Source organism: Ceratotherium simum, chromosome 17 (assembly GCF_057802395.1).
Source record: "Ceratotherium simum simum isolate JZ-2026a chromosome 17, ASM5780239v1, whole genome shotgun sequence".
NCBI classification, from domain to species: domain Eukaryota; kingdom Metazoa; phylum Chordata; class Mammalia; order Perissodactyla; family Rhinocerotidae; genus Ceratotherium; species Ceratotherium simum.
In genome coordinates this window covers 53,034,943-53,056,949 of record NC_141916.1, presented here as the reverse complement: position 1 = coordinate 53,056,949, position 22,007 = coordinate 53,034,943, and the positions used below count along the sequence as shown (strand labels likewise).

Genomic DNA, 22,007 nt, shown 5'->3' with positions numbered 1-22,007 from the left:
CACACACACAAAATTCCCATCCTTCTGATATCACTAAATCATAATTTATTGTTAAAACAATATTCAACATTTACATTTTTATGAATATGTAAATATTATTCACAGTTGAATCATGTACTATATCATGATTGTGTATTCTTAAACACATTTTTCTTTTCATGTAGCTAATATTGGCATCATTTTTCATATTTATCTAGTTTTGTATGCACTAATTAATAATTCATCCCTTAACTCTCCGGAATTATACATCACCTCTCAATGCATTAAGCGCATTTTATTAGTCTTATATTTTCATGGGGAAAAGAAATGTTCTTGGAACTCTGTCTTCCTTTTCTGATCTGAACTGGGATTGCTCTTGTAGTTTGTTTCACAGCCATTATTTTGTTGATTTTTATTACATAAAGGAAATATTTTGTCATTTTAAGGTTACTTCAAATTGTAATACACCAATACAATGAAACACTATTTACTTATAAGGAACAAGGTATGAAAGATTTTCTAAATTATATTGTTAAATTAAAAAATGTAAAATGTTTAAGATTATGTAGGCAATGTTTCCATTAGTGTAAAAATTGAGGGTTATATATTTATACGTGTTTATATATAATACATGTAAACATATATTGAAATACATAAAAGAAACTGATAATCATAGTTACTCTGAAGACGCATTTAGGGGACTGGATGGAGTTCAGGGTGGAAGGGAGATTTATCTTATACTTTAATAAATGTTTTTACTGTTTGTCTTTCTAACATATATATACATTTCTTTTTCAAAGATGGAAACAGTATTTAAACTTTTTCTGTTTCAAACTTCTAGGACTACCACAATGTACTAAAAAATTAGTATTTATTTTTATGAAATTACTCTCAGCTGTCTTAAAGAAATTGTGAAGAATAGGAGAGGGGCCATGCAGGTTGAGAATAGACTGAAGAACTAAGGGTGGAAACAGGGAGACCAATCAGAAGGCCATTGCAGTAGTCTACGTAAGAGAGATGGTACCTTGGTCTGTGGTGGTCACCATGGAGTTAGTGAAAAATGGGCAGCATTGGGAGAAGCAGATTAGAGATAGAGATGGAGACATAGATGTATAACATCACAAAGAGGTCACATTTCATTGACAACTGAATCTCTATCTATATACAGTTTTATACAAATTAAAAATGGATAATATTATCTCTACAAAGCTTATTAGCATTTACATAAAGTTATTTCAACAAGTTATTGTTATTTTCAACAAATCTACAAAGATTTTGTGCTATGTAATTTAGTGAATATGGCAAACACAATTAAAATCACCTAGCACCACTTCACTTAAAAGTATCAGCTTAAACACAGACACATATACACACACACACACACTTAATCTATCAAATGTTAATATTCCAAACTCAGAAAATCACTAATTATTTACATAATAAATACTGTTTTTAAAAATAGTGGTAAGGAATTTAAGTTAAAAAGCTGTTGCTTGAATTTTTTTTTAACTTAGATCCAGGAAACATCAGCTAATTGAGAATTTTAAGAAAGACCAACATATTGTGTTGACATTGGATGTGACCGCTTCATAGTTAGTACTGCATATATCACAAAATCATAATTTCATGTTGTTAAAACAATGACTTCCTTGTTAGTTTGAACTATAGCTTTATAGCTCTAAAGAAACATGTTAACAATTTACATCAATGGGTTGAAAATATGATTCTTTCTGATTCAGATTAAAAATATAGAAACACTAATACAATGTTACTTCGAATAATTAAGAACTTTTATCTGTTAGCCAAGAGGCCAAGTCAGCCCCAGTAACTTTTCCATAATACCAAAGGGAATACGTTTCACCTCTCATGAAGGTAGATCTGGGTCATAGTCCTGTTTCTGTCATGAACTAGCGACGTGAAGGTGAGCTCATTTGCTCCCTGAGGGTTTTGTTTCCTCGGCTATACAAATTGAAGGAGTTTGGTTAAGGTAGCCCATAAGAGACTTTTCCACTCAAAAAGACATTAAGTTCAACTTGAGACAAAATATTTGTGATATTTGGGTTAAAAAAAAATAGTATACCACTACCAGTTGGAATATCCTGCCTTTGAATTTTAAGTGCTAAGAATCTGAGCAGAGGAAAAAATGACTAAGAGATTACACCATTTAAGCCATTCTGTTAGATATGTAGCCAATGCACACCAATCAAAAAGTAAATACTTTGAAAAACTATCAAGAAAGCAAAGTTAGGGCCGGCCCTGTGGCTTAGCGGTTGAGTGCGCGCACTCCACTGCTGGCGGCCTGGGTTTGGAACCCCAGGCGCACACCGACGCACTGCTTCTCCGGCCATGCTGAGGCCACGTCCCACATACAGCAACTAGAAGGAAGTGCAGCTATGACATACAACTATCTACTGGGGCTTTGGGGGAAAAAAATAAATAAAATTAAAAAACCAAGCAAGCAAAGTTAATGAAAACTGATTTTCACAGAAAAGATGATTCTTTCCACTAAAACACCAGACAAAAACACATTATCTTGAATGAAATGAACAAAAATAAATAAGGCCATCATGACTGAAAATGTTCTATGACCCAGCATGTTTTCTCTATTCCAATGATGCACGTACATGCTGCCCTAGTCTCATTGGTTCTTCTCTGTCCTCAACACAAGGACGCCTTCATAGGTTTCTAGTTGAATGCTGTTCCAGGTATCTTACAAACCCTTCTTCTCGCAGCATTACAAGGAAAATCATTCCAGGCCCATTTGTCTTGAGCATTTACAAGGATAACACAGTTTTCTTTCTGATAGTTGTTGGGTTCACCCTCATGCCAGAATCTGAAATGAAAAAGAAAAAATTATGTGTGTGTGTGTGTGTGTGCGTGCAAGTGTGTGTGGAGGTCAGGGGACAATGCAGAGGAAATGCCCCTGATGAAAATCTTACAGCTGCGCTATCCAATAAACATATAGTAGTAGACTAGTATAGAGGTTACTCAATACATACTGCTCTGTTCTAAATAAGCATTTTTATACTGTTATATTCCATCCCGAAATGAATCCTGCTTGCTACCTTCTTCTCGCCTTTCCCTGTAAAGCTCTTTCACCCAGTCAATATACTCACGCTACATGTGGGTTAAATGGTGTCTTGTCCACCCAATGCCACTGGCCCTCAGGGTTCTCATTCGTAAGTCCCAGGAAATATGAAAATCGTCTATCCAAATATTGAATAATAAAGTTCTGCATAAAAAATGTAAATTATTATAAATATATTTGCATTTATTATATGGTAGCTGTTATATTAGAAAAAGAGGGAAGAGATCAAATAGATTATAGTTAAGCAGAAAAGCATTGGCATCAGACAGACGTGATTTCATATCCTACCTCTGCTGTTTACTGTGTAATGTTAGTAAGTGCTTTAATCTCACCAAACCCCAGTTCTCATCTCCAAAAGGGACACCTCCACTTCTTCATAAAGTTACTGTGAAGATTAAGTGAGATCGTATTTGCAAACCACTTAGCACAGTGCTTAATAGGATCTGATTTTTAGGAACTTTTTTTTTTTAAATTGCCTTCTTTGTGTATTTCATTAAATTCCGTTTTATTCAAAGAGTGAACCCGTAGATTGCAAGGCCGTGAAAACAGAATCCTCCAGGAAACCATGCTGATGAAGAAAAGAGTAGAATCAGAGTAATGGTACATATATGGAAAGATATTATGTGAGGAAATAAATTTCAGTTTTTAAAGAATTGCATTTACCTTAAGATTTTTTTAATTTAGAATTATAACCATACATCTGAATTATTTTTCCTATGCTTGATCCTGAGAAGCTATTTCAGTCCTGATTAACCATTCCTTTATTCACTTACTCACCAAACATTTATCAAGACCTATCCAGTTTGCCTAGCACGGCACAGGACATTGGAGGTGCAAAGATGAGTAAGGCATGGCCCCAGCCCTCTGCAAAGTAGGAGTCGGTGGAAGAGACAGAGCAGCGAGCAGACAATTGCAGTCCACTGCACAGAGTACCACGAAAGTACCTCCAACTTAGAATAGGGAAGATGGAGGAGGGAAGGTGGTCAGGGTAGTTTTCTGGAAGAAATAACATGAATCAAATCTGGAAAAACAAAGGAAGTTGGCCATATGAAGAAAAATGAAAGAGGAAGAGGATGCTTTCCAGGAAGATGGAATAGATGAAGTAAAGGCTCAGAGGCAGAGCAGGGAAATTTCTTTCTTAGGAAAGAGATTCAAACCCACAGAGAAACTGTTGTGAGCCTCCCAACCTACCTGCTCAGCTTCTGTGCTGATGGTGGCCAGATGAGCCCCCATCCCTGTGCAATTCCTTTCCCCCTCAGCCCAGGTCTTGTTGTCATTAAGAGGAAGATAGCAGTTGGACTGGAAAGATCTCCAGCCAACAGGACAGCAATTCCAGGCGCTCTCTCATGTGAAAATTGAAATGAAAATTAGCTACAAAGGAGCATTTCATCTGTAACAGATTGCATGACTATTCTACTACCTAATATCTAATTAACATTTATGGGAATAATACAAGGATTACCAAAATCATTCTGTTCCTCCTTTTAAAGATTCTGAAAGTCACATTTTTAAATAGCTTCTAAACAAAAGTATCTGAATCACATAATGACTGTGAGAAAATTACAGGGTATTCTCTTAGAAAACATGATATTTTTCAATGTCCCTACATCTATTTACTTTCATATTTAAAGTATACCCATAGCAAAGCCTTTGGCAGGATATTTTATCTGAAGGGGGCAAAGAACCTGCTAAAACTCTCAGGCATTTCTCCGTTCTCCCTTATTTGGGGAGAATTTGACTTTATAAATTCCAAAATAATTAAAAAGATAAAGACACTATATATTCTAGGAGGAAACAGTCCTTATGATATGTCTAAATCAAAAGAAAATGGAATTAAATTAACGTTATGTTTTGGATGTCAAAAATGGCCCGTAAATGTATTGTTACGTTCTCCAGTTATAAAACTGATTACAATCATGAGAAGCAATTCCATCTCAATTTACTGATGTTCACTTTTGTGCCGGATTCTCATCTTATGTTATTTTGATCTCTGCTGGTTTACTACTGATATTCTTTAAATCAAATTATGAATTTGAATAAAAATGGAAATAAGGAAGAAATTCTCTTATGCTCTCTGCTACCTGTATCTTTCAGTTCTGATTTCTCTCTGATGCACGTCAGCTTTGTGTGCTGCTCTGGTAACTGGAACCCACTCATGCTTCTTCTGCAACGTACAAAGTTTCGATGAGACACTGTCAAGGAGAAAAAAAAAGTTAGTTTCCTTTTCCTGTATAACCACTTAATTAGGGAAATGAGGGCCAACCTCTCTATCTTTTCTTCTACCCTAATAGTTAAGACCCCTACATTCTCTTTTCTTACTTACACAGTTCCTTTGTTCCAGCTCCAGGTGAATTAATTGAAAGCAATGTTTGAAAATTAATACTTTTATTATCATTTTGTCCATTTTGTGCTTTATGGGAGTGTTTGTGCTTTGTGAGGGTTTATGTGCATGTGCTTTTAAGAACTTTTTTTTAATCAGAATCTGTGTTAGAGTGGAGATTTTTGGTGAACACTGGGATAGTTCTGCAAAGTTTTATGAGCCTTTTACATTTATCTTTTAAATATTTTTACCTTTAAATATAACCAAATGTAAAAGGGAAAACATAAATGTCCAGTTTATCAAATTATAGTAAAGTGACCACTTCAGGTGACAACTACCCAGCTCCAGAAACAGAACATTGCCAACACCCCAGGTGGCCTTCACATTCCAAACGCAGCCCAGTCCCTCTCTCTTAAGGTAACTGTGTCATGGCTTCTAAAGTAATCACTTTGTGCTTTGTTCCACAATTTTACCACTTAATAACATATCCCTAAACCATATAGATCAGATTTGCCTGCTTTTGAACTTTATGTAAATGGAATCATACAATATGTATTCTTTTGGTTCTGTCTTCGGCTCAGCATTGAGCCGAAAACTGAAATTTTTCCATGTTGTTACATGCAAATATAAGCACCCCTTTTTATTGCCGTAAAGTGATCTATTGTTTTAATGCACTAAAATGTATTTCTCTATTCTTCTGGTAGTTATTTGCATTGTTTCCGGTGTTTGGCTATTGTGGGCTGTGCTGCTGTGAGCAATTTTGACCATGCATCCCAGGGCACATAAGCATGCATTTTTGTAGGGTATATGCCTAGGAGTGGGATTGCTGGCAATAGGATATGCATATTGTCAACTGTGATAGTGGCAAACTTTTCCAAAGTGGTCGTGCTGCTTTACACTCCCACCAGCAGTAATTCATTCAAGTCCACTTATTTCACGGCATCATCAATATTTGGTACCGCCAGAGTTTTTAATTGTTGCCATCCTGGTATGTTTGCAAGGTATCTCGTTGTGAATTGATTTTGCATTTCTCTGAAAACTAATGAGGTTGACTCTTTTTTATACGTTTATTAGACATTTCATTTTCTCTTTTCTATAGTGCCTATTCAAGACTTGCCCCATTTTTCTGTTGTATTGTCGATATTTTTCCTATTGATTTGAAAGAGTTGTTTATATATTCTGTACACTAATCTTTTATTAATTGTATGCACACAAACATCTCCTGTGGCTTTCTGTTTTCACTCTTAGTGGTATCTTTTGTTGTATAGTAATTCTTACTTTAATATAGTATAATTTTTCAATGCTCTCTTTATTGGGTAGCACATTTTGTGACTTGTTTAAGAAATCATTCCCTGCCTGAAGGTCATGAAGATATTCTCCATTTATCTTCTAAAAAGCGTTACTGACTTCCTTTTCACATTTTGGCCAATAATCCACCTCAGATTGGTTTTTGTACGTGATATAAGACAAGAGACCAATTTACTTTTTTAAATATAGATAATCAATAGTCTCTACCACATTAATTGAACAAAACTATTCTTTTCCTATAACTCCGCAATATCCCCTTCTGTGTTATGTAAAGAGTTCATATGTGCTAAACTCTCTATTCTTTTCCTCTGGTCTATTTATCCATACTTGCACCTACATTATATTACTTTAATTACAGTAACTTTATACAAGGCTTCAATATCAGAGAGAACAAGTCTTCCAACTGTTCTTTTCAAAGCCAGACTGCAGTCCACAAGAAAGTTGGTCTTTTGTTGGTTACTCTTTACTCATAAAATGCAGTCCTTTGTAATCTCAGCCAAAATGGGGAATGATTTACTACGGTCAACAACCTTCACATGTATAGAAAAGGGTCTGAATTCTCTTTCATTCCCTGACACAAGGCAGCACCAGCAAAGAACAGAAGGTTAATTATGTAGCTCTTAATTTTAATCTAAGACACTGAAGGCATTATAGATTGATATGCTGGGGAAAATCAAGATAATAAACGGTTTAGAGCAACTTTATGAAATTTGTTTGGGAAAGTTATTCAAGGAGGGTTCTACTTTTGCTGATAACTTACCCAAACAACTTGTAATAAAACAGACACTGAGAACTGAGATGAAAACAATGGCAATGGCCCAAGGGATCAGCTGGGAATGGCAGCCTCCTTCTACTAAGACAAAGAGAAAGATAAATAGGTTATCCCCTTCTCAGCCACAAGATCTAGAGAAGCTAATTCTACCAAGAAGCAGGTAAATATGAGATCACCCAAAATATTTTAGATCTAGAAGAGTGCTTAAAGATTTCCCTTGAATAAATTAATTTTAGAGCTTACTGATAAATAAATAAATAAGAAAAACGTAAACAGTTTTTTTTCTTGGAATCAAAGGGCTTTTTATAAGCAAGACACATAACCCCAAAATTCATTAAAAAATTGATAGTTTGGGTATATAAAAATTAAAATTTCTATATAACAAATAATGTTAAAACACAAGGAACTCATGAAAGAAAAATCTTGTTACAGTATTAATATCCAGGCTGTATACAGAATTATAAAAATCAATTAGAAAACTGAGCAAAAATTTGAGCAGGAAATTTGCTGAAAATGTAATTTGCTGACATTATGACTGGCCATTAAATAAATAAAAGTATGCTTAATCAGGGAAATGTAATCTAAAATATTATGGTATGATTTTTCACATATCAGATATTAAAAAGTATATTGAAAATATGTAGTGTTGGCAAGGCTGAGGGGAAATAAGCACTCTTGGTGAGGAAATAATTGCTGCTGTTGAACTGTAAATTAGAAAACCTGTTAGATCAATTTAACAGCATTTATCAATTTTTAATGCATTACGTTTGTCACAAGAATTTCAGTTGTAGGAATCTATCTTATAGAAATAACTGAACTTATTTATATAAAAGAATATTCACTGAAGTACTTTTAGAAATAGAAAAAAACACTATAAACTAATACTTGCATGGATTAGCAGATATTTGGTCCTGTTCAAAACATCCAGAAGACGTTTGGCCCATGCCAAAACGTCCTTGACATTTGGTCCTGTCCAAGACATCTATGAGCATATTTGGTCCAAATGGTTTTGGACAGGAGTAAATATCAAGGACTTTTTGGTATGGACCAAATGTGTTATGGATGTTTTGAACAGGACCAAATGTCCTGCAAGGCTTGCATGTGTATTATCAATAGTAGAAATTCTAAATTATGCTGAATCCATATGATTGAAATCAATATAGCAATTAAAATAATCATGTATATCAGTATTTACTGACATAAAAAATCTCCAAGACATATTTTTACATAAAAATGTGTTTTTTTGGACCATCGTACATTGTGGTCCCATTGAAGTTTGCCATGGAAGAGTGATGAGGGATGAAGCAAAACTTTAATTTTAAAATTACGTATTTTTGCATTTGTTCTTTCCATTTCCCAAAAATGTTATTTAATGTTCTCATAATACAAATCCATTTGTGTCAATTAAGTAAAACACAAAATGGAATAAAGTTTAAGCCTCAGGCACACTGTGAGCCTTAGTCAGTGTGTTTTCTATATCTTCCTTCTCTCTCTTCCCTTTAAAAGAATCTTCCCAAATTACTCTATTTCTTTCCATCTTATTTCTCTTATATATACTTTATCTCCTCTCTTGGCCCAATTTACATTTTATAAAGAAGTTGCTGTTACCCAATTTATTTGAATCTATCTAGGGCCTTCCTCTTCACCAAAATCATCCTCATTTCCTTCCACCTCCTCCTCCCCGTCATTATCGTCGTCAATCTTCACAACTACAACTACCATCAACTCATATATTTAAATCTTAGTTTCTATCTGCCTCTTTCAAGTTGAAAGGAGAGAAGGTACTCACGTTTACTTTGAGGTTCTTCTTGCCCCATTGTGTGTTAACTCTCTTGTTGTCCAGTGATTGGGAGGACCAGAAGCCTCTTATTTTTTTCCCCAGAGTATATTTCTGTGAATAAAGGAATCATGAGAAATACTTGAGATTGAACATCAATCTTACCTACTCTGGTGAGATTAGAAAGTTCTCAATGTAAAAGACTTAACCAAAAGAAGAAGTGTTTTTAAAGACAGAGGTTTCCTTTGATTCACTCTGGGAGATGGAGCAAAGAAAAAAGGAAATTGAGAAAGCAATGCCCAAAAGTAGTTAGTAGAAATTTCCGTTAAGTATGCTGAGGTCACTAGGTCAGTGTGTCTTGTGGAATGTCTCAATTTTTTTATTCATTCAAACAAAAAATATAGCAATGCCTTAAAAGAATAATCACTATACCTAATAAAAATTTAATAAATATTCCTTCATCTTTCTTTTTTCCTGGATATTATATTTTCAAAGGCAGTTATATGCTTGAGGTAAGCTCCACCTTAGAAAGTTCTCCAAGTTGAGTAAGTTGTGTGCAAGATGGCAAAAGACAACGTGAACAGTGAACAAAAGCTATTAATATACACAGAGTATGTACATCGTATGTAAAGACACAAGAACCTCTGTTTTAGAGTTGAGGAAGAGGTGGTGGAGCTGTTGATTAAATACCAAAATCTTCCCAGATGAGAGAAAAACAGTCTTGTCAAGTCAGAGGAAAAGAAAATGTAACATTCTGTGATAAAGACACCATCAGAGTCCCTGACTTCATTTGCAGTACTCTCATGCACTGAATGTCTTTGTTGTCCCCACCACCACCACTGTATTGGCACTCTGATCTCAGACTTCTCAGCCTCCAGAACTGTGAGAAACAAATGTCTGTTGTTTAAGCCACTCAGTCTATGGTATTTTGTTATAGTAGCCTGAGATGACAAGACAAGTACCTAGCAGTTTAGAGATTCTTCTTAAACTCTAGCTCCCAGAATATGGCCCTTTCCGTGAATTCTTCCTTAAACTACAATATTACTTTAAGTATGTGTGTGTGTATAGTGATCTTGAATGAAATACTAATTTGCTATATTAAATTGGGAGTGGAAGTAAAATTATAAATTTGACAACACGTATATTTTCCAACACTGTCACAACCAAAAGTATTCTCACATCAATAGCACTTATCCACAACCTCTCATAAGCAACCGTAGAAACTAGATCTTTGCCTAAAGTAATATTTATTCTTTATTAAAAAGATCTAGGACTCCTAGAAGAATATGAATCCTGCTTAGAACAGGAAAAAATATAAACTAGATCTGACATATTCTGTGTTCCCAGAAAACAAGCGTGATTTCAAAAACATGAAACTCTGCTCTAAAAAGTTCTCTGAGCTGAATGAGAAGCTGTGTTCAAGATATAGCTAAGACTGCAAAAAGATAACATGAACAATGAGAAAAGCTCTATTAACCTTGTTTTGGAGTTGAGGAAGAGGTGGTGGAGCTGTTGATTAAACCCTAAGATCTTCCTAGATAAAACAGACTTATTAAGGCAAAGGTAGAGGAAATGTGAAATTCTGTGGTAAATACACAATCTTTATCAAAAATAAAATGTACTAAAAAGTAAAGTGGTTAACATGTGTCAAAATTAACTACAGTGGAACAATTTTAAAATGGAGTCAGAGCTGCCTTTCCAGAGAAACTGCCTTGCTGTCTGGAACGTTGGACTGGGCCAAACCTTTGGACTGGGCCAAAACAGCAATTGTTTTACAAGCAATTGTTTGAGAAGTCAGCAGGAGAATGGACATTCTGATGACAAAGACTGAGGATTCTGGACTTGCTGAAGATAGAATCAATAGTCAATCAGTGTCTAGCCAAGATTGGCTCGCTGCCTCCAACTCTGACTAAAATTCTTTGTACTACAACCTCCCCTCTTTGCCTTTAAAAGCCCCTGACTTTTACTCCCTAGAGGGACACTATTTGAGTTTCTACCTGAATCTGTTCTCCCTGAATTGTAGTTCTTTGATCCCAAATAAACACCTGGCCTCTTAAACTGGTTTCTGTTTTTGAAGGTTAACATTTGCAGGGACAAGTTTAAATAATTTTGGCATAAATATAATTTATTTTTATTATGATGATTAATTAGAACTATTTGAATATATAAAAATCCATAAATTCGCAATGATTCAAAATATAAATTTTGAATATAAATATATTCAAATATAAACTATGAATAAATATTAGTGGGCTTGTTTATTTTTAATTGATTTTAGCAAACAAAGAAATTATTATGGGGGGACATCAGCACCATGGCAGACTGAGTTGTTCCCTTTGTCTCTCCCCTCTAAGTTACAACTAAATCGACATTCATTAACCAACAGAGGATTCCCTAAACAACACAACAGGATGCCTGAGAGATCCACACAGGTATACACCTGAAGGTGGGTGGACTGGACCCCTGGGAAGCAATAGAACTAAGGGAGTGGACCCCTGCCCCTCCCCAGCAGCAGCAATCCAGGTCACAGATCCTCACACAGCAGCCGGCAGGACTATGGGTGGAGGTGGGGCAGCCTGGCCTGCGTGGAAATGCTTTCAGAGTGGTAGCCCAGCCCTCAGGGGCATCCACCTACTGCGGCGGCCCCATCCACATGAATGGTGGCAGCTCAGCTCACACGAAGGTGCCTCACCCACCAAGTGCAGCACTTGGCCCACAAAGGCACCCTGCCTGGCAAGTGCAGCAGCCCAGCCAGACCCACCCACCAAATGCAGCACCCAGCCCATGCAAAGGCGCCCTGCCCATGCTAGCATGACCTTCCTGCCAAGCACAGTGACCCCACCCATGCAAGTGCAACTTGCCCGCTGAGTACATCGGACCTGCCCACATAAGCACAACCTGCTGAGTGGCTGTGGCCAGCCCACCCAAATGTAGAGTGGCACAACTATGAGGAAATGAGGTGAGAACAGAAAACACAGCCCCTGCCTCCGCAGTGCTGGTAGGTGGAATCTGTGACCAGACACTACCGCAAATGTGCCAGCAGAGGATCAATTCATCAAACACCATGAAGAACTACCATAACATTGCAGAACAGAAGGAAAATAACAACTCTCCAGAAACAAAACCTGAAGTCACAGAAGATTACAATCCAAATGACAGAGAATTCAAAATAGCTGTCATAAAGAAACTCAATGAATTACAATAAAATGCAGAAAGACAGTTCAATGAGCTCAGGAGAGATATTAATGAACAGAAGGAATACTTTACCAAAGAGATTGAAGCCCTTAAAAAAAACCATACAGAAATTCTAGATATGAAGAACACAATTAATGAGATAAAAAATAATGTAGAAAGCATAAAAGATAGAGCAGACTTTATGGAGGAAAGAAGTAGTGACCTAGAAGACAAAAATCTACAAATGCTTCCAGTGGAAGAGGAGAGAGAACTAAGATTTTTTAAAAATGAAGAAATTATTCATGAAATATCTGACTCAATTAGGAGAAGTAACATAAGAATTATAGGTATCCCAGAGGGAGAAGAGAGGGAAAAAGGAACAGAGAGCTTGTTCAAAGAAATAATAGCTGAGAAATTCCCAAACGTGGGGAAGGAATGGGACTTACAAGTACATGAAGCAAATAGAAGTCCTAATTGCATCAATGCAAAAAGACCTTCTCCAAGGCAGATAATATGACAAAAAATATTAAGGGCAGCACAGCAGAAGAAAATAACCTACAAAGGAACCCTTATCAGGCTTTCAGCAGATTTCTCAGCAGAAACCTTAAAAAAAAAAAAGAAATTATTATAATATGTACATTAATACATGTGAGTGTTTGTTTTTTCCAGTAAGAGTATATACATTTCCAAGCATAGGTATTTCCTTGTTTTGTCTTGTAAAACTAAATAATAGACACCAGAAATGATAAGAGAAGTAATCCTGGGAAAAAGTCAATTCTGCATCAACAACAGGAAAGACTAATATACATCAGTTGTTACATTTAATAACCAAGTGGAAAGGGAAGCCAAGAGTTCAAACAAAATAACTGAGTAGAAATAGGGTTCACAAGGCAATGCAAAATTATGAATTAGTCAGATATACTAAGCAAAAGAGCTAAGAATATGGACTCACTTATATCTTAGAATAAAACCCCAATATGAACTTACTGATATTGATGAAATGAGGAATACATGGTTTTGGAATATTGCTAACAGATGAAGCTAATAAGTTATGTAACAGTAGCCAAGCAAGATAGTAGAAGTACAATATTTCTGGGAGACACATCTGGTGGCAAAAAAATAAATCATATGAAAAGTACAGACTAAAATGGACTAATATCACAAGTGAAGTTTATAAATGAAAATAATTATCAGGTTCCAGTCCAAGATGGAGACACAGGAGGCTCCTGAACTTACCTCCTCCCATGGACACGATGAATCTACAGCTAGACAAAGAACAACTCCCTCTGAAAGAAATCCAGAAACTAGCTGAAGGACTCCTATACATCAGGCAAATGAGGAAAAAACCCATATCAAAATGGTTCAGAAAGGCTAAGACACACTCTCTCCATAAACCCCAGCCCTGGCACAGCGATGTGCAATCAGGAGGGAACGTCCAACTCCCAGCTACACACTGAAGAGGAAAGGGTTTGAACCCAACATCTAGCACTTCAACTTTTGAGACTTCACTTGAGGGATAGACCCCCAAAACACCTACCCCTGAAATCCAGTGGGGCTTGCGTCCATGAGACCCACAAGACTATAGCAAACACAGAAACAGTTCTTAACTGGCTATCTTCCTAGGGCTCAATGCAAAGACAGCAGACAGAAATGCTCCCAGTCTTTCCATGAAAAAGGTCTGCTTGCATACTTTAAAAGTTGCTGTCTGAGGGTCAGACTTGTAATCAGCCCACTTCTAGGTGTGGAGATCCTCCTCTTTGGGATACTATCAGGTCTTTGCACACCCTCAACTACTGGGAACCACTAAGAACAAAGAAGGTGGCTTGGTTAATCACAAAAGTTTGAGAGACAACCAAGAGCTAAGGCTGAGCTGAACAATAAGGTTCATCTCCTACAAGGCCATTCCTTTTATACTGGGAGAAGAGGCTGTTTCATCTAATGCACCAAAACCAACACAGAGATCAAGGAAAATTAAAAATAGACAAATATATTCTAAACAAAAGAACAAGATAAATCTCCAGAAATAGACCATAATGAAATGGAGATAAGTGATTTACCTAATAAAGAGTTCAAAATAATGGTCATAAAGATGCTTACTAAGGTCAAGAGAACAATGCATGAACACAGTGAGAATTTCCACAAAGAGATAGAAAATATAAGAAAGTACCAAACAGAAGTCACAGAGGTGAATAATACAATAACTGAACTAAAAAATTCAGTATAGGGGCTCAACAGCAGACTAGATCAAGTGGAAGAAAGGCTCAGTGAAATCAAAGACAGGGCAGTGGAATTCATCCAATCAGAGGAGCAAAAAGAAAAAAGAATGAAAAGTGTGAAGATAGTTTAAAGCAGTTATAGGATACCAACAGTTGTCCTTTGTAGGGGTCCCAGAAGGTGAAGAAAGAGAGATTGGGGTAGAAAGCTCATTTGAATAAATAATGGCTGAAAATTTCCCTAATCTGGAAAGGAAACTGACATCAGATCCAGGAAGCCCAAAAAGTTCTGCACAAGATGAATCCAAACAGACTCCCACCAATACACGTTATAATTAAATTGTCAAAAGTTAAAGACAAGGAGTGAATCTTAAAAGTGGCAAGAGAAAAACAACTTGTGACATACAAGGGAACCCCCATAAGACTATCGGCAGATTTTTCAGCAGAAACTTTGCAGGTCAGAAGGGAGGGGCATGATATATTCAAAGCACTGGAAGAGAACAACTGCCAACCAAGAATACCCTACCTAGAAACTTGCCCTTCAGAATTAAAGGAAAGATAAAGAGTTTTCGAAACAAGAAAAAACTGAAGGTGTTCAACATCACCAGACTGGACTTACAAGAAGGGTTAAAAGAACTTCTTCAAGCTAAAATGAAAGGACACTAATTAGTAACGTGAAAACATATGAATGTATAAATCTCACTGGTAAAGGTAAATATATAGTTAAATTCAGAATACTCTAATGTTGTAATGGTGGTGGGTAAATCACTTATAAATCTAGTATGAAGGTTAAAAGACAAAAGTACTAAAAGTAACTATAACTACAATAATTTCTTAATGAATAAAAAAGGTAAACAGATGTAAATTGTGACATCAAAAACATAAAATGTGGGGAGGCAGGTAAAAATGTAGAGCTTTAGTATGTGTTCAAATTTCAGTTGTTATCAGCTTAAAATAGACTGTTCTAAGTATAAGTTGTTTTATATAAGCCTCATGGTAATCACAAAGCACAAACCTATAGTAGATACACAAAAGATAAAGAGAAAGGAATCTAAGCATACCCAAACAGAAAATCATCAGATCACAAAGGAACAAAGGAATTACAAAACAGCCGGAAAACAGTGAACAAAATGGCAATAGTAAGTCCATACCTATCAATAATTACTTTAAAGATTTTATTTATTTATTTTTCCCCCAAAGCCCCAGTACATAGTTGTCTGTCATAGCTGCACATCCTTCTAGTTGCTGTATGTGGGACGCGGCCTCAGCATGGCTGGAGGAGTGGTGCCTCGGTGCGCACCCGGGATCCGAACCCGGGCCGCCGGCAGCGGAGCGCACGCACTTAACCGCTAAGCCACGGGGCCGGCCCTCAATAATTACTTTAAATAAAATGGACTAAATTCTCTAATCAAAAGACATGGAGTGGCTAAATGGATTAAAAAAACAAGACCCAATTGAGTCTCCCCATAAGAGACTCAATTCAGCTTCAAGAACACACACAAACTGAAAGTAAATTGATGGAAAAAGATATTCTACACAAATGGAAACTACAAGAGAGCAGGGGTAGCTATACTTATATAAGACAAACTAGACTTTAAGATAAAGACTGTAATACAAAGAATGTCATTATCTGAATAATGGGAATCTGGTCAATCCAACAAGAAAATATAACATTTACAAATATTTATGCAACCAATATAGGAGCACATAAATATATAAAGCAAATATCAATAGACCTGAAGGGAGAAATAGACAGTGATACGATTATACTAGGGGACTTCAGTACTCCACTTTCAACAACGGATAGATCATCCAGACAGAAAATCAATACGGAAACATTGGCCTTAAACTACATATTAGACCAGATGGACTTCACAGATATTTACAGAACATTCCATCCAACAACAAAATATGCATGCTTCTCAAGGGTGCATGGAACATTCTCCAGGCTAGATCATATATATGTTAGGCCACAAAACAAGTCTTAATAAATCTAAGAAGATTGAAATCATATCAAGCATCTTTTTTGACCACAACGGTATGAAACTAGAAATTAATTACAAGAAGAAAACTGGAAAGTTCAGAATTATGTGCTGATTAAACAACATGCTACTGAATAATCAATGAGTTAAAAAAGAAATAAAAAGAGAAATCAAAATATACCTTGAGACAAATGAAAATGGAAACACAGCATACAAAAACTTGTAAGATGCAGCAAAAGCAGTCCTAAGAAGGAAGTTAATAGCAATAAATGCCTACATGATAAAAAATATATTATTTCTTTGAAGTAAAAACAAGAACAAAAAAAAACAAATGTCCTTTTAAAAATTGACATGAAAATCAAATCAGCCTACTAAATTCATTAAGACATTGGTCAGACAACTCTTCCAAATACGCAAACTAATTTGCAGCAACCAAGCCCGGAAATGGAGATGAGTCTATGGAAAGTAAGCCAGAGAAGTTTGCCAGAGAGATGGATAGTCTGCTATTCAAAATCTCACAATGCATTGCAAAGTCTGTTAGTTAAAAAAATTCTAAGCTGCCCATTCTTTTTGGCTGTGCAATCTCTTTCACACCATGAGTTTCTGTTTTTTGCCATTTTCCCTTTAATGGCCGTTGTCAAAGATTCTCCCACAGTATCTTACAGGTGAATTATTGCTTTGAAGTGCAAGAAACATTTCAGCCTGAAATCTTATGTCAAAATTTAGCAAAGAAACAAATTTTGCCTTCAGAGTTTTGGGACTTGTCCTAATGATAGAACCTGAGTAATGTATATAGACAATAAACATAACAGGGAAATTCCTGATGAAGAAACCAGGGCCAGGAAGGAGATGGAAACAAAAACTAATCACTAATTAGTCACAAATATTTAGTGAGCATCTATCATATGCAAAGGACTATGTAGGTTGTGGGAAAATAGCAGGGAACATGGTCTTGCACCAATTCCACAATGTACCTATTTATGTGCCAGGACTTTTCCAGGCACTATGCAAAAGGCGGTGGGCAAAATAGGTAAAAATTACCTGCCCTCTTGGTGCTGATATTGTATTAGGGAAAATTGATTTTTCAATGAATACTTATATAACTGATGAGGGTTACCCAGAAGTAATTACTAAGTAATAGTGAAGAAAAATGGGAGAACATAACCCAGTCTGGGGATAGAGTAGGGATGCAGAGGGAGGAAAGAAGTCCTCCTGGAGGAAGGGATGACCTAGAAGATAAGTAGAAGTTGTCCCCCTATGTCCCACCATGTCCTACCACCTGCTGGGAGACTTAGAAAGAGGGAATACAATGCTCAAGATTGCATAGTTAGTAAATGACTCACTAATTAGGTGAAACAGGGTTCCTTTCAAATGTGAGAGTCTCAGTATTTTACAAGATATTCGTTTCAATCTTTGTTCTAAGATAATGTTAGAAAAAGTTAGTACATAAAAATGACAAACCATTGCTCACAGACTCAAAATATTTTAAAAGACCGAGCATCAAGAAAGGATGCTAAACTCTTCCCGAGAGAAAAAATACAGATCTCCTCAAAAGAAAGAAATGAAATTGATATTTGACTTCTTACCAATGTAACTGGGTACTTGAAATAAATGAAATTACACTTTCATAGGCCACCAGGCCTGTGTTTCCTCACCTCAGAGAAGGCCTGTGGCACAGGGCCAAGAAGAAAAATTCCTTGTAACAAACAGTATCCCTTTCTCCCCTTTGTTTTCCAGAAGATGGAGATTCTTGGGCTGATTAGGCTAGAGGGCAGATAAAGAGATAGAGGAGAGCTTTCCAAAGACTTAGATGTGAACAAAAGTTGTCACATTCCAATTATACTAAGAACTTGTACTCTGCACCCTGACAGGTCCCCAAAAGTGGATAGACTTCAGAGAAGAAAAACTGTTCAGTTCCCCTAGAGAAGCTGGACTGTCGTCACAGGAAATCTGATGCCATCCACCTCCCAGATCCCACATAGACTTGAATGATGGGACAATGACTGGTGACCCTGAGGCACTGAAGATTAAGAGTCCTTCCTCCTTTCACTAGACAACACATAAGCTTCCTGGATTCTCCTGCAATTGCAATGAGGAGAAAGGAGCCCCAGGTTGACTGAGATGGGCTTTCCTACCAGGCTGGCATAATAGTCTTAGAATCAGATATTTTTTTTACTTAAAAAAAATGTGAATTTTTTTGCACACCCAAGTTTGTAGACAAAGAGTTATACCCACTGCAACAAAGAGAAAGGTGCAGGATACAAGAAACAGTAGCTACAAACCTGGAGAGCCAGGATGGGGAGTCTGACAACCGTGAGCAGGCCTAGAGAGCAGTGAGTACAGTATGGAGCAGCAGAAGGAAGGCTTCGAGAAAACCAGATTAAAGCTGAACACCATGTAATAGACAAATTGAAAGGATTGAAGAATAAGGATATAACAGAAACAGATTATTTAAGAAAAGATAATTAACAATATCAGGGAAAAAAAGCTATATGAGAGAATAGGGTCTAATTAGAAAGCAAATTAAAATGTGGTTTGAATTAAAACAATTTATGGAATCTAAGAAAATAGAATCCGTTTGACCTTAGTAATAGGACCAATCTCCTCTTAACAAATCAGAATTGAAACATGGGACCCACAGAGAAGGAAACATAATCTTCAACAATTTCTTGGCCCCAAAGAGTCATGGTCATGTAAAAGTTCGTTGGCTAGAGTTAGTCTTTCCACAAAACTGGGCACCTGATCATGGCTGTTGTAGAGAATGTAAGTGTCAAAAGCCTTGACAAGGTAAAATTAAAAGTGTGGCTGACAAAAGGTAGGAAGTAAAAGTGAGCAGAAAGGTGAAGGGAGTGCAGAGGCAGCCATCCTCATTTTAATAGAGATATAAAAAAATGAATGAACAAAATATTATTTACAGTTACAAAAGTAATCAATAAATTAATAACTAAAAGTAATAATCATCATCATTTAATTATCAAAATTCAGAAGAGGCGGGGCCGGCCCCGTGGCTTAGTGGTTAAGTGCTCGCGCTCCGCTGCTGGCGTCCCGGGTTCGGATCCCGGGCACGCACCGACACACCGCTTGTCTGGCCATGCTGAGGCCACGTCCCACATACAACAACTAGAAGGATGTGCAACTATGACAAACAACTATCTACTGGGGCTTTGGGGAGAAAAAGGGAAAAAAAGGAGGAGGATTGGCAATAGATGTTAACTCAGAGCCTGTCTTCCTCAGCAAAAAGAGGAGGATTGGCATGGATGTTAGCTCAGGGCTGATCTTCCTCACAAAAAAAATAATAAAATTCAGAAGAGGTAAAAATAGAGGAGGGAGTAAAAAAGAATTAGTGGAGCAAGAAGTACGGGATTGTAATGTTCAGAAATAGAGATACAAGCATTATTTAGAGTCATGGGAAAGAAATGACCAGAACTTAAAAAAAAACAAAAAACAGCTAAAACAATTTACCTCTGCACAATAGAGTTAGGATAGGGAACAATGACGTGAGAGATTCTTGCTTTTCGTCATGAACTCTTTTATCTGTTTGAATTGTCTTCTTGTGCACATTTTATTTGACAATAGACATTTATGATTTCAGAGTTTGCATTCTTTTTTATTATTGCATACTACCAATATTGGCAAAAGTATATAAGTCAGTACAAGTGAATAGAGAATTACAATGGCAAAATGCACCCTTTGAGTGCATTAAAGCACAGGGATAAGAATGAACAATCAATTATACAACGTCCAGAAAGCATTTCTAACTCAGCCATGGTTGAACATATTGTCAGTCTCTGAGGAAGTCAAACTCTGGAGTCAGGACTCAGCCACAGGAGAATGGTCAAGCCATTGGTCATGCTTGAAATCAGATGAGTAACAGCACTGACAGTCTTCATACTAGATGATTTTAGGTACAGAGAACAGCCAGAGGAGGGGATCAGAAAGGATAGGATTGAGCGTCAGTTGAACAGTTTCAACCTAGGGTCCAAAACTCAGCAAGAAACCAGAGTCATCGACAGAAAAACTGAGGCAGAAGCCTAATCATATTAAATGGGTCAAAAATGGATGTATTTGGGGGGTAGTATGATGATAGGGTAAAGAATTTCAAAATTCATAGGCAATGCAAATACTTCACACTGTAGATATCAAGTCTATCCGCAGCAAAATTAATTTCAGCCCTACAAATGAGGGGAGTTGACATCCTTTCTGATTTCTCAGCTCAACTCAAAGACTAAGCCAGGCTGAGTTTGCAGTAGGTTAACATTGGTGAATACAGCTGGAAGATGCTGGAGAAGTGAGTGGCCGACAAGTATGGATGCTTTGTAGACTGATTCCTAACAAGGTGGTCTTACAGGTTGTCTTTGATTTATTATCCACATCTTTTGTTGGATCATTAGTGTGTCTTCCGCCCCACCCCCAATACCCCTTGGTCTAAAAAAGTTAATACAAATAATACAAGTAACCTAAGCAATACACCTGGGAGAAAATGAGTGCCAATTGATGCTAGCTATAACCTGGGAGCATTATGAAAAACATACCTCTAAAGCAATAATAGTTAACATTTGTTGAGAAGCCAGGCACTATTCTAAGCACTGAACAGAAATTAACTTGCTTAATCTTCATAAAATGAGGTAAGTACTATCATTTTTCCCCCCTTTACAAATAACATATCCAAGTCTTTGAAAAGTTAAAAACTTGCCTGAGCACTCATAGAGAGTGTGCTAGAACTGGAATTCAGATCTAGGTAACACGGCACTCAAGCCCATACTCTTAACCACTAGGTGATAGTTCTCAGAGAAAAGAAGGACATTTTATCAAGTAAAAAGCAACTGACAAAATAAACACTAGCTGGCAGATGAACTAAAAACATAGACTAACAGGGAATAAGAACATATCGAGTACGGAAATCATGACTGGAGTACACTAAAAAAGGAATCTGCGCAAGAAGTAGAGAAAGGAAAGATGTATACTAACCATGATGGTGATGAAACCAGCACAGGCAAACAGGATGACAACTAGCAGCAATCCAGTGACTCAGTGGGGACCCACAGCTTCCTGTTTTGGTGGAGCAAGTGAAAAATACTCATCTGGGGTTATATGCTTCTCAGAGGTCAGACAGGCCAGAGTAAACCAGAAATGTTTACAAGTGAATGTGTCTAGACCAACAGTAAAGAATTGCCTTTATTCTCGTAAGTGCTGCTGACGCATCTTAGAGGCCAGACTGTAGTAGAGGACGTTAACCAAAGAACTTTCTTCAAGTAGGGTAGACAGCATCCATACTTCTGGGCAACTGACTGGGTTTATATACAGAAGATGAAATCCTTGGGAAACAAGAGATTAGACACTTACATCTGTATTGCTTTTATAGTCAAGGACATACTTAACTTTCCTTTTAAGGTT

The 22,007-nt window shown here is 36.7% G+C and overlaps 1 protein-coding gene across 3 annotated transcripts; it reads right to left on the bottom strand.

Annotated features, from left to right (window-relative positions):
* Positions 1 to 22: 22 nt before the first annotated feature.
* CLEC4D (C-type lectin domain family 4 member D) lies at positions 23 to 21,745 on the bottom strand. Of its 3 annotated transcripts, XM_087442800.1 has the most exons (7): positions 21,582 to 21,745; positions 9,257 to 9,358; positions 7,456 to 7,548; positions 5,149 to 5,259; positions 4,259 to 4,410; positions 3,096 to 3,211; positions 23 to 2,812 (listed from the first exon to the last, which is right to left on the bottom strand). In XM_087442800.1, exons 2-7 carry the CDS (start codon positions 9,282 to 9,284, stop codon positions 2,665 to 2,667), a joined length of 648 nt encoding a protein of 215 aa, XP_087298926.1. In that variant the 5' UTR covers positions 9,285 to 9,358; positions 21,582 to 21,745; the 3' UTR covers positions 23 to 2,664. The 3 variants fall into 3 exon arrangements, with proteins under 3 accessions (XP_087298926.1, XP_087298927.1, XP_087298925.1); XM_087442801.1 differs by lacking the exon at positions 21,582 to 21,745 and having other exon boundaries at positions 7,456 to 7,545; positions 9,257 to 9,488; XM_087442799.1 differs by lacking the exon at positions 21,582 to 21,745 and having other exon boundaries at positions 9,257 to 9,487.
* Between the last annotated feature and the right edge of the window lie 262 nt (positions 21,746 to 22,007).